This window comes from Staurois parvus, unplaced genomic scaffold (genome assembly GCF_062004578.1).
Source record: "Staurois parvus isolate SC_StPar_1 unplaced genomic scaffold, SC_StPar_1.0 ptg000672l, whole genome shotgun sequence".
Classification (NCBI taxonomy): domain Eukaryota; kingdom Metazoa; phylum Chordata; class Amphibia; order Anura; family Ranidae; genus Staurois; species Staurois parvus.
The window spans coordinates 1,572,341-1,586,252 of NW_028318468.1; the positions used below are offsets into that span (position 1 = coordinate 1,572,341).

General features: G+C 41.8%; 1 protein-coding gene across 1 annotated transcript in view; it reads left to right on the forward strand.

Moving 5' to 3' along the window:
* RFX6 (regulatory factor X6) overlaps positions 1-13,912 on the forward strand; it is a 118,936-nt gene that overhangs the window by 72,186 nt on the left and 32,838 nt on the right. The window contains exons 8-11 of the mRNA XM_089652139.1: positions 1,373-1,450; positions 1,543-1,656; positions 1,743-1,792; positions 4,023-4,182. Of these exons, the coding sequence (XP_089508265.1) occupies positions 1,373-1,450; positions 1,543-1,656; positions 1,743-1,792; positions 4,023-4,182 (402 nt within the window). The remainder of the gene's footprint in view (positions 1-1,372; positions 1,451-1,542; positions 1,657-1,742; positions 1,793-4,022; positions 4,183-13,912) is intronic.

A 13,912-nucleotide genomic window follows, 5' to 3' on the forward strand; every position in this document is an offset into this window, starting at 1 on the left:
TTTTTCTTCTTCTTTTTGTCTTCCTCTTGCAGGTCACTGCTCATGCGCATATTTTTTTTATTGGTAAAAAGATCGGCCGATTTGCCCATCATTGCTGCAAAAATTGGCCGATCGGCAAAATCGGCCGATTTTTTTCCAACTTTACCGATAAAAAAAATCTGCCAAAATACTGAAAAACGGCCGAACAATTAGCCCACTAACGATCCGAAAATCGGCCGATTTTATTTTCGGCCGAAAAATCGGCCGGTTTTCGACCCATCTATGGCCTGCATTAGAGGGAATTTATCTTCTTAAGAAGAACACAGACAGCAATAAAAAAAAAAAAATCTGACAAAGGTTCTAACCCTGGCATTGTATATAAGGGCTGGTTCACACCATAGAAACGCAGTCTAGATGCATTCCAGATGCGTTTTTGAATGCGTGTTCTTGACGCATTTTTGCCTCATTCCTGTGTGTTTTTGATGCATTCCAGTTAATTTTTTTCCCTTTGGTTTTTTCTTCAATGTAAATAGGGACATGTGCATTCCAGTGCATTTTTGGTGCATTTTGGTGTGTCCCAGTGTGGTTTTGATGCGTTGTACAGTATCAGTATAGTTCTGTGCAGGAAAAATGCAGCCTGTTCTACTTTTTTTCTGCAACCAGAACGCACTGGAACTGCAAGCACTGATGTGAACTATGACATTAACAACCATATAACCTACTTTTGTGCAGTTTGGATGAAGAAAAAAAGCAATTGAAACACATGTAGTGTGAACTGGCCCTAAGGGTTATTATTTAAAGTTGGAGTAACAGCAAAGGTTAAGTGGTGGGCATCACTTTTAAGGATTAAGTAATGCGTTAGTAATCAGTGTAAAGTTCAGATTAAGCATAATTTGACCATTTCATTGGGCAATAGCACCTTTGGTCCCCCTATAGATATATTGTAATTGTGCAGGTTTTCCATATTCCAAACAAAAATAGATTATACTCTAAAGTAAACACAGGGGGGGATTTACTAAAGCTGGTTCACTCAGAATCTCATGCAGTTGTGCATGGTAGCCAGTCAGCTTCTAACCTTGTTCAATTAAGCTTTAGCAATAAAACTTGTAAGCTGATTGGTTTCCATGCAGAAGTAGGCAAGATTCCGAGTGAACCAGCTTTAGTAAATAAGCCCCAGTGTGTGAAACTATACTGAAAGGCTATTAGAAAGTAGAGAATGCAGAGAAAGGATCAATAATTTCCTGATACAAACTATAAAAAATAGAATACAATCCATGATCGATATGTAGGGTTTAATTCATTCCAATTTCTATAAAAGTTTGTGTACACGTATGTTTATGTTTCTCTTACATTATTGACCTTTGATATTTTTTTTCTTTTTTCTTCTTTTTAGGTAGATACACTTATCATGATGTACAAAACACACTGTCAATGCATACTTGACAATGCCATCAATGGAAATTTTGAGGAGGTGAATTGTTTACATATGTTGGGGTGGATGTCACAGTGTCATATACATCAATTATAAATAAAACATAAAAAAACTACTTTTTTTTATTTTAGATCCAACACTTTTTACTGCATTTTTGGCAAGGGATGCCAGATCATCTACTACCTTTGCTTGAAAATCCTGTTATTATAGATATATTTTGTGTTTGTGACTCTATTCTTTACAAGGTAGGTTAGTCTTTTTTGTCTTTTTTTTATTTCTACAATCCTTTTTGACATCTTGATATTCAGTTACATGCTTTTGTTTATTTTAGGTTCTCACAGATGTCCTTATACCAGCAACAATGCAGGAAATGCCAGAAAGGTATATTAGGATGCAAATTTTCACAAAAATGCTTATTGTCTATTGTTATTTCACCAACTGCTTTACACATTTTACACTTGGAAGGCAATGCATTCACTTTACCACATTTTATGTCTTTATTTCTGATACGTTTGGTTGGGAAACCAGATATAGTGCTTTAATACAGAAGCATTATTGTCTGGATTGGAGGATTTTTTGAACAGCAAATGCATTTTAAGAAGACCCTCCCGCCAGTCCTTTTATTTTAACAACAATCTTCCCATTTTAATATATTTGTATTTAACCTATTTTAGATAGGTTAATAATCTGTAAAAGCCGTCCTTGTGTTGACATTCAAAAGCAATGACATTGCTACTACATGCCAACATCTTGGATATGATATCAGCAGTCCCAACAAACTCAAAGCTATTAAGTGGCATTTTATAATATTCACCTTCGCTCCTCCTCCAGCTGCTACAGGCGCAGGAGGACAAGGGAAGCAAAATTCTACAGAGTGTCACTTCAGTGACAGCTCTGAGTTCACTGGGACTGATGACATCACATCCAAGATGGCATCACCCAGCAGCACTCTTAGAGATTTTGGATGTTTACAAAATGTATTCAGATGTCGTTATAAACATAAGGAGGAGATATTTTTTTCAACATATTCTTTTTGCTCAATAATCCTATTTCAGGATCCTGTAGGTGACCACTGACAACCCTCCTGCATATACTTTAACACTGTACATTCCTTTAACACACAAAAAAGCTGCATATTTTATCTGATTGCTGAATATTGCAGAAATAAGGCCACCATCAGTGTTCACATCCTATGGGAAGGCAAACAGAGAGTAAAAGACTAGTCATAATATTGTCAGTTGGCTGCCTGTAGCTAGCTGAGCTGAATATTAGCCTAATATATTAGTATGTTCTTACTATGAAATGGAGCTATTTTGCTGCAACCAAAAATCAGAGAAAATCTATGGGTAGGTTTGAATTCTATTGGTGGATGAAACTAAGTATTTTCAGTTCTTAGTAAAAACACAATAAAAGGGACATGAAATGTGGAAAGTGTCCAAAATAGGCAGGCAGAGCACTAGTCACCAGTATTGCCTGTAAGCTCCCTGCAACTGATCTTTTTTCTATTAGTATCATTATTATTATTATAGAAGATTTATATAGCTCCAACAGTTTACGCAGCTCCTTACAACATAAGGGCAGACCTTAAAATTACAATACAATTTGATACAGTAGGAATCAGAGGGCCTTGCTATATTTACTGATTTATCATTCCATATTCTGCACTGTGTTGCTTCATCACATCAGAACTAGCCCCCTACGACTGGTGGGGAACATTCAAGCAGCAGCAGAAGAGATGTAGGCATGATACAAAATATAGTGGAAGCAGGGGGATCCTCAAACTATGAGTCCTATGGTCAGGGCAGGGACAAGGGGTGGGCGGGAGTTGTGGCTGCCCTGGGCACAATGGTTTATGGGGATGGGAGCACCTTCCTTCTGTATTAAGGCTGAAAGGTGTAGTGACAGCAGCATCACTTCTCCTGTCAGCCCAGTGCTGGGAGTGGTGAGGAGAGATCCTGGAGAAGGTGCGGGCTGTGTTCTCACTTTCCCTTCTTCCTGGTGGGACTGCGTTGGAAAAACTGTGCACTTCCAGGTCGATGCAAAACCTGACTGACAGATCAGGAGCTGCATAGTGATTTTGACAAATGACAGCTGTGCATAGGATACCCTAAGCTTGCAAATCATGAAGGGGGGGGGGGGGCACATTTTGGCATCTTTGCCCTGGGCACTTGATGACCATGTCCCAGCACTGCCTAGGGTACAGCTTCCTCTCCAGCACATCCCCAAGGGGAACAGTGAGCAGCACAGTAGTGACATTATCAAATCTCCAAACCACCTAAGCAGTCAGAGGTATCATTACCTTAGATATCATACTGCAGATATACAGTTATTAGGTTACAGAACAGGAAAACCTGAGCATATTCACATGTCAGAAGGTGCACTGCTATTTTTCAGGAATTAACAAAAAAAAAAACATTTTCCAGGGTGCTGCTAAAGCACAATTAACATTTCTGGATAGTCCCTCTAAGATAGTAAATCTTTACTTGTTGAGCTCTGTCATTTGTGCTTGTTGGTCTTCATAAACTCCTAGAAGAATATCATTTTATCATAGATTCATATTTGTTCTATTAACATCTTGCTGCATCAACCTAAATGCTACATTTTTGTATAGTTTACTAGCTGACATAAGAAACTTTGCTAAACACTGGGAGCAATGGGTTACGACATCATTGGAAAACCTTCCAGAATCACTCTCAGAAAAGAAACTGCCAATTGTTAGAAGATTTGTGTCATCCTTGAAGAGGCAGACTTCATTTTTGCACTTAGCTCAGGTAAGTTCTGAAAATCATATTCTATCTTCAGCTACATTCCTAGTGAACAAAAATATCTCAGAACCATTAATAACCATTAGGGCACTGGCACTCCATACAATACTTTTAATTGTTGAATGGAGCAAGGAAGGGACAGCTCCTTTTACAGCTTTTTATTGCTTTCTGTGTTTCTATTGAAACAGCCTGCAGTACAATCCCAACAGAGGTTGTACCAATTCTCTACTCTGTTATTGGGACATAAAAAAATTGATTGGTATTGATTTCCTAACTATGATTTCAGAAAATTACATTTATTCTGATTGACCTTGATGGGCAACTGTGTAATGATGTTATTATTACTGTACATATACATTTCTTGAACAATATAAGAGGCTTGTGTGCATGTTTTTACAATGAGTTTTCCATGATGGTGAATACATCTGACAAGCATTTGTGAGTTAGAGTAACAGCTGGGCTCTGGTAACCTGTTATGACTCTCGGGGATAGTAATAAAGGAAATCATATTCTGGCATCACACAAATTGCATGTCTAATAATATACACGGCAGAACTAAATATTGTAGGGACATGCTGCCTAATAAGTAAGCATTTGCATTTGGCCGCTATAAAAGCTGAGGACATCATATTTTATTTAAAACAAGTAAAATATATATTTTAGTTTATTATGTCACAGTCAAAAGCCAGAAATACTGGACATCAGAAACACTGGACACACAGCACACCATTTAAATGGTTTTACAATGCCACAATGCAAGATTAAGAGACTAGTCAGGTTTAGTCCTTGTGAAAAATATACATTGCAGCGTGTTTTTTCAGAAACAAGAACCAGAAAAACTGAACTGAGTAGCTGGAAAGCATGTACCGTATTTTTCGCCGTATAAGACGCACCTGACCATAAGACGCACCTAGGTTTTAGAGGCAGAAAACAGGAAAAAAAAAATTCTGAACTAATGGACTGCAGACACAGTACAGGAGATGACCAGAGACTGCGGACAGCACAGGGATGACCAGAGACTGCGGACAGCACAGGGATGACCAGAGACTGCAGACAGCACAGGGATGACCAGAGACTGCGGACAGCACAGGGATGACCAGAGACTGCGGACAGCACAGGGATGACCAGAGACTGCGGACAGCACAGGGATGACCAGAGACTGCGGACAGCACAGGGATGACCAGAGACTGCGGACAGCACAGGGATGACCAGAGACTGCGGACAGCACAGGGATGACCAGAGACTGCGGACAGTACAGATGACTGCTGACCTTTGGGGAGGTGGGGAGCGGGTACCTGAATTTGACAGGTACTCGCTCTTACTTCCACAGAGTTTTTGTTTGAGCTTACCTGTTCCTCGATCCAGCCGCGCGCTGTCTTCCCGGCTTCTGTAATGGCGCTCGGCATGACAGCCGGGTGCCCAGTGTGCATGAGCGAGAAGCACTTGCGCTTTGTGATTGGTCCGGCGGCTTCTGGGATCTGTCATGTGTCCCAGGTACCGCCTTACCATTCACAAAAAGCACCGCTTCTTGCGCATGCGCACTTGGCACCCGGCTGTCATGCCCAGTGCCCACACTACAGAAGCCGGGAAGACAGCACGCCGCTGGATAGAGGAACAGGTAAGGTCCCGCTGCAGAGCCGAGCGGCCGGCCCGGTATTCTGACACGGCCGCGGTGGAAATACCGGACCGGCCGCTCCATATTCGCTCTATAACACGCACTGACATTCCCCCCCCAGTTTTGGGGAAGAAAAAGTGCGTCTTATACGGCGAAAAATACGGTACTCCTTATTTGCTAAGATCTTATGTCAGAGAGAGATCTGGCAAACCTAATGTGGCGTGAACAAATCACAATGCCTTTTTTTTCTCAGACTGTGGACCTAAACAATTGTAAAAATTTGATGTGCACTTCAAGCCTTTTTGCTAGTCTGGTATTTAACAGTGAGAGACCAGGCAGAATACATATAAAATAAAGAACATTTAGAGCTATTAAGGCTGAAACTGAGGGACACCATTTAAAGGATAAGTTCACTTTTTAGACAAAAATAATAAATGCACATTTTTTTGCAGGTAACAAAATGTGCATTTATTATTTTTGTCTGCAGGAGCCTGGAAAGCATTGCACCAGCGATCAGTAGATTGCTGATACCATGCAGGTCTTCTGCAGACCTGTCAGAATGTCTGCTTGCTGTACAGGATGTACCAGCAAGCAGATATTCTGACAGTAAGCTTCAATGAACTACTACAATGCTATGAAGCGTAGATCATTGAAAACAACAAGCCGACAGCCGCTAAGGCTGCCAGAACTTGAAGTTCATTCATTCACGGACGTCCGTGAATGAGTGACGCAGCTGTGCGGGCGGCCATGCTATTTTCAAATTTGACAGATAGTACATGGATACTTTTCCCCGGATTATCTGTCATAGGGAGGGGAGGCGGCAAGCAGCAGCTGTGGCTACGGGAATATGTTACATGTTCCACCCTAAAAACGGGTGGAACATGTAACATGTTCTCAAAGGTAAATTTATCCTTTAAGTCTTTATTAGGCTGCAATTTTCAGAAGGAGAGAGAAATCAGAATGCGCCTTGAAATCTAAAATTTGGGCCTTTTTTTGAAGACTAAAGATGGATAAAATGTGACAGTTTTGCAGCACAGTCAGTGCCAGGACAAGGTCATCTAGCTCCCAGGGTGAATATGCTAAACCAGCCCCCCCCCAAAAATGTATAAGTATTGTGTCAGCAAAAATTGTCTGCCTCCCCCCAAAAAAGCACTAACCTTCGCACTTACATCCTAAGCATAAATTGCTTTTGCTCCCAAAATATTTCCCCTCTTCCAGTACAAATCCCCCCCCAGTTCAAATCCTCTTCCTCCCCAAACCTTCCGAGCACAAGAACATGTATAAATCCCCCCCCCCTCTAAATCTCCGTCTCCCAGCACAATTCCTTCCCTAAATCCCCTCTCGTAGAACTAATCCTACCCCCTAATTTCTTCTCCTAGCACAAATCCCTTCAGTCATCCCCTGCTAGCACAAATCATGCCCCCCCAATTCCATCTTCTTAACAGAAATCCACTCTCCTAGTACAAGTCTACCCTCCAATGTCCTATTCTAGCACAAAATATCCACCACGCTCAGAGCAGCCACCCCTCTTGTCCACTCCTTGTCCTAGCCCTGAGCACAGTTTTTAAGTCCATATGGACCTTTAGCATGCATAGAAAATAGTGTCTTTTTTTGAACACTGATGATGGACATAGGATACAAATTTGCACCTCAATTAAAAAGCCCATTTGGGCAGGCCACATTTACTAGGTGATTGAGCAGACCTGTAGCTTCGGTTAAAAAAATTTTTGGACACTGGCAATGAGAATAGCATGCAGGTTTGCACTACGGATAGGAAGCCTATTTGGAAAGGTTGCAATTTGTGACCAAATTAAGCAAGCAGTTAGCATCAGGAAATAAACAATTAGTGTGTTTTTTTTTGCACACTGAGGATGGAAAAAACATACAGTATAGCAACACAGATGACAAACTGGTATGGGCAGTCTACAATTTTGGAGGGATAGAGCTGGTAATTTATGCCAGTAAATTGTGTGTCAGTGCCTTTGTTTTGGACACTGAAGATAGAAACAGCATACATCTTTGCAACATATTTGTGAACCATTCATTGTTAAGCTTACAATATAAGAGGGAGAGAATAACCAGACTGCAATTAGCCAAAAAAATCGGCTTCCTTTTCCACAGAGTGAGGACTATTTGACAGAGAGAGAACAAAGAAATTGCACTTTACAATTATTTTTTTTACACAACAAAAATTAAGGTACCTGCCAGCACAGCTTTTTTACCCATTGTGGAGAGGCCACTATTTATAATCAACAGAGAGGGCAGATTAAAATTTAAATAATTAAATCACACTGTGTATTCACAGAGATATGATATAAACATTGTACAAATTTCAGAGGATCTTATTATTATTAATGGAAAGCCCATTTGTAGATAGAGGGATTCATTAACTAACATTAGAGAGTGCAAAATCTGGGGCAGCTCTGCATAGAAACCAATCAGCTTCCAGGGTTTTATGTCAAAGCCTAATTGAACATGCTGAAGTTAGAAGCTGATTGGCTGCACCAGATCTTGCACTCTCCAGTTTTAGTAAATCAACTTTAGAGTCTGCTTATTTCTGCCTGAATTCGTAAAGGAAACTGTATTTAGGTGCACATTAAAAATGGGAATTGTATACATTTTTAGAACATACTGAAATCTTTTTGAAAATAGACAAATATGGAGGCAGCTTATTTCAGCATGCAAATAAAACATGTATTTTTAGGACACATTATATAACTGTTTTGTAGATTTATTGCACATTAACGCTTCTTTTTTAAGAGTAGGCAATTTAGGATGCAGGGAGATGATATATTTCAGCCATCAATAATGAGACTATTATTTTTCTGACACATAATCCTTTTTAATAAAATACATAACATTTGCAACTGTGAAGCAGTTGATAAAAATTTAGTGTGCCACATTAGAAATTGCTGTTGCAAAGAACAGCAGCTATGGCCCCATTTTTTGGACAGTAATAGTAGCAGGCCTGCAACAATAGCAGGAGATGTTGATAGTGGTAGGTATAGAGATGGGTTAATGATGGATTAGTGTACACAGGGAGACCAGACATGGTAATGGTGACAAGATGTGAGGTTGTTTCTGCCCTTTCCTCTTCTGACCTGCTTCAGATGATCTTGTAACCCAGGGTACCTATTCAAGGAACTGCTGCCCCACCAATGTGCCAAGGAAGGCACATATGTCAACTTTCCGTGCTGGAATGCAGGCAGCAGGTTGGTTTCATTGTCACACACCACCATTCCTGGCACAAGTTTCCACGTGGTTAATCACTTCTGGGCCTGCCCCTGCAGAATTGAAAGAATTTCTAACCCAACGGTGACTGCTGTATCCTAAGCTTACCAACTGGTTTTCACCTCAGCCATTGCATAGCTTCTTAACACCTATGGGGGACTGGTGGATCAGAGGACATCTGGATCCTGGATCCTTTCACAGAATCAGAGCAAGGTTGCAGCCTACAATTGCCCCTACTCTGTGTGTCTCCATACAGACCAGTGAATAGCTGTTTGTCAGGGACAGTGAATAGCTGTTTGTCCTGAACCATAGCAGGTCACATACCCTCAACATGGGGGGTGCTTTGTGGTAGGGGGGCTACCCCGAGAGCATCTTGTCCCCATGTTGATGGGGACAAGGGCCTCTTCTCCCCAACCCTGAGCAGTGTTTATGGGGGTCTGCAGGCACGGAGATTATCAAACTCTGGAAGCCCCCTTTAACAAGGGGGCCCCCAGATCCCAGTCCCACCATGTGAATGAGTATGGAGAAAATTGTACCCCTACTTACTCCCCAAATTTCACCAAAAGTTTAATTGTCGACAATTTACATTCTGCTGTCAGTGGGGAGCCCCGCTGACAGCTGATAATTAATCAGTTGTTAAGGACATGGGCAGCCAGCTTGCCGGCCTGCACCTTAACACCAAGCTAAACTGCTAAACACTGGGAAAATTTCTGCACACAAAAGGTTAAAATGCTGGAAAAATGTTCATACTGACCGTTTTTAATACAGTATTTTCCCAGAGGTTTTTTAAGCTCCTAGTGGGCAGAGTCTTATAGTGTTTGGACCTCAACTTGGGTCAAAACCATCACTGGCTAGTTTTGCACCTGAGCAGAGCTCACAGGTAATTAAAATACTATATATATATATCTCATATTTACAGTCACTGATTGTATAGTAATCAATGTCTGGCCACAGATTCTCTAGATTAGAAATTTTCTTTAAAAAAGAAGTCTTTGTAAACTCCTGAATTTGTTTGCATATTACATGTTGTGAGGATGTTTTGCTTTCCATCAAAGTAGGAAAAACAAATAGCAGGGAAATTGCCTAGAGCAAATGTATTAATAGGAAAATGGATGTAAAGCCATATTTTAATGTAAAATATTGGTGACAAAATCTTTAGTCCTTTCCTGACATGCCTGGCCTGTATGTCATCATTGCAGCATGGCTACCATACTTTCTCTCCTCTGAGGTGCCTGCCATCATCCTTGGTGACTTTAACATCCCAGTCAATGTTCACACCCCTGCCACCTCTCAACTACTCAACCTAACTTCCTCTTTTAACCTAACACAATGGTCACAATCCACCACCCACTCCACTGGCAACACCCTTGACCTTGTATTCACCCACCTATGCACTCCCTGTAACCTCTCTAACACCCCTTTCCCTCTCTCTGATCACAACTTTATCAGCTTCACACTCTCCCTGCCTCCTACCTCCCATGCCTCCAACCAGCAAACCATTATCTGTAGAAACTTCCATCACCTCAGCCCTGACCTTCTCCACTCCGCTACTGAGCGCCTCTATGATGAAATTGCACCCCTGTCCTGCCCAGAGCTGGCCACATCTGCCTACAACAACTATCTATCATCCTCCCTGGACGCTCTTGCTCCACTTTCTACACGCAGAACCAAGCCTCGCCTATCACAACCCTGGCAAACAGATGACACCAGAAGTCTCAAGAGACGCAGCCGCACTCTTGAGCGAGCATGGCGTAAAAATAAATCCCTGAAAAACGTTACCCTCTACAAATCCGCTCTTCTCAAATACAACTCCAGCCTCCATGCTGCTAAGCAAACCTACTGTAACACTCTCATCAAGACCCTCTCATCCAATCCTCATCAACTCTTCTCTAGCCTTAATTCCTTACTCCACCCCCCACTGCCTCCACCCACCAACTTACTTACTGCACAGGAGATTGCCAGTCACTTCAAGAAGAAGATCGACACAATTTGTGATGAGATCTCCCGTGTTAAGCTTCCTCCTCTAACCAACATACCAGGCACAACACCAAATTCTACACTCTCCTCCTTCGACCCTGTTACTACCAAGGAAGTTACTTTCCAAGGCCCACTTCACCACCTGTCCCCTGGATCCTTTCCCCTCACGACTGTTGCAGCCTCCTTCCTGCTCTATCCTAAACTCTCTAACCCACATCTTCAATCTCTCACTCTCCATGGGCACCTTTTCCTCCCCACTCAAACATGCACTGGTTACCCCCATCCTCAATAAACCCTCGCTGGACCCCGCCTTTTTGAATAACTTAAGACCCATTTCCCTGCTCTCGTTTGCCTCCAAGCTTCTCGAGCGCCTTGTTCACATCCGTATGAATTGCTACCTCACCGACAACAACCTTCTTGATCCCCGACAGTCTGGCTTCCGCCCACAACATTCCACAGAAACTGCCCTACTAAAACTCACTAATGACCTACTAACTGCTAAAATCAACAGCCATTACTCCATACTCATACTCCTTGATCTTTCCTCTGCCTTTGACACAGTCGACCACCCGCTCCTTCTCAGTAAACTCCACTCCATCGGCCTCCGTGACTCTGCTCTCTCCTGGCTCTCCTCTTACCTTTCTCAGCGCACTTTCAGTGTCACATACAACTCCTCCTCCTCCACTCCGCTTCCTCTTTCTGTTGGGGTACCCCAAGGTTCTGTAATTGGGCCCCTCCTTATTTCTCTCTATACCTCCTCCCTGGGCCAACTGATAACCTCCCATGGCTTCCAATACCACCTCTATGCTGATGACACCCAGATCTATCTCTCCACTCCCCAGCTCACCCCCTCAATCTCCTCACGTACCACAAATCTACTAAGCGACATATCAGCATGGATGTCACATCACTACCTTAAACTCAATCTTTCAAAAACTGAGCTTGTAATATTTCCTCCCCCCTGATCCCCCACTCATGACTTTACCATTAAGATCAACAGTACTACCATTGGTCCTTCCCCTCATGCCAGGGTGCTAGGCGTAATCCTAGACTCTGACCTCTCCTTTGGGCCCCACATCCACTCACTGGCTAAATCCTGCCGCCTCAACCTCCGGAACATTTCCAAAATCCGCCCCGTGCTGACCAATGACACCACAAAACAACTTATCCACGCCTTGGTTTTAGCCCGCCTTGATTACTGCAACTCCCTCCTCACTGGTCTACCGTTATACAGGGTATCCCCCCTTCAGTCTATTATGAATGCTGCTGCTAGACTCATACACCTTACCAACTGATCAGCGACTGCTGCCCCTCTCTGCCAATCCCTCCACTGGCTTCCACTAACCCAACATATAAAATTCAAAATACTAACCACAACTTACAAAGCCATCCACAACACTGCCCCTAGCTACATCACTAACCTCATCCACAGATACCACCCAAATCGCCTATCCGCTCCTCCCATGATATCCTCCTCTCTAGCTCCCTCATCACCTCCCCCACGCTTGCCTCCAGGATTTAACCAGAGCCTCTCCCATCCTCTGGAACTCCCTACCACAGCATGTCCGGTCAGCCCCCACCTTTTGTATCACCTCCAACTTCCTTTAGATTGTAAGCTCCATGAGCAGGGCCCTCATATTCTGAAATGTATTGTAATTGTACTGTCTGCCTTATAGGCACTGTGCAAACTGTTGGCGCTATACAAATCCTGTATAATAATAATAATAACTGTACACAGCACAATGTGAAGGCCTTACATGTAAAGACACCAGTGTAATATAGCTAAAGAAATGTTTACTTTCCTTCACTTATTCATTCAAGTAGGACTCACCCTCTTATGTCTTACATGTCAAACTACATTCCAGAATTTTTCAGAACATCTCTGTGGAAATTTTCATGTACTCAGAGTTTACATAGGTACTGTACATAGTTCGTCAGGTGCAAAAAATAGCCTAAATCCACAGCTGATTCAAAGTTAGGCAAAATACCTTTAAAATGTGGTTGAATTTGCTTCAACAGAGGGAAAAATGCTTACTGGCTTCTCTATAGCAAACAGGTGTACCCTGAATCAATCATCTACACTGTTATAAATTTTATTAAGAAATACAGCATCCTTTTTTTTAACAACTACTGAACTGCCTCCTGAGGAAATCTATACCACATTTTCACAGCTGTTATTAGAAAGAAGCCTTTCTGTATCTGGAGGTTAACCTTTTCACTACCATAGATGTAAAGCTTATGCTGATAGCAGCATAGGCTTTTAAACACACGTGAAGATGCTTTAACCACTTGCCCTCCAGAGGATTTACCCTCCTTCCTGAGCAGCCCATTTTTTACGGTACAGCGCTGTGTTACTTTAACTGAAAATTGCGTGGTCATGCAATGTTGCACCCAAATTAAATTTATGTCCTTTTTCCCCACAAATAGAGCTTTCTTTTGGTGGTATTTGATCACCTGTTCGTTTTTTATTTTTTGCACTATAAACAAAAAAATTCGACAATTTAAAAAAAAACAATATTTTTTACTTTTTGCTATAAAACATATCCAGTAAAAAAAATTAAAAAACAAATTTCTTCATAAATGTAGGCCAAAATGTATTCTGCTATAGGGCGGTCGGGAAGTGGTTAATATTTTTTAGCAAACTATTGGCTTTCAACTGGATCTGATTTGAGTGGCTTTTAAGCTGCCCAAACACTACCATACACCCTGGAATGTAAACGAAAACAAATAATCTAGTTCAATACAGTGCTAAGTGCATAAACTACATATCCCCTTATTATTGTGTCAAAAACAATATATACACACTCACCAGCCACTTTATTAGGTGCCAAGAAAATATCCCCCACACCATTACACCACTAGCTTGAACTGTTGATACAAGCCAGGATGGATCCATGCTTTCTTGTTGTTTTC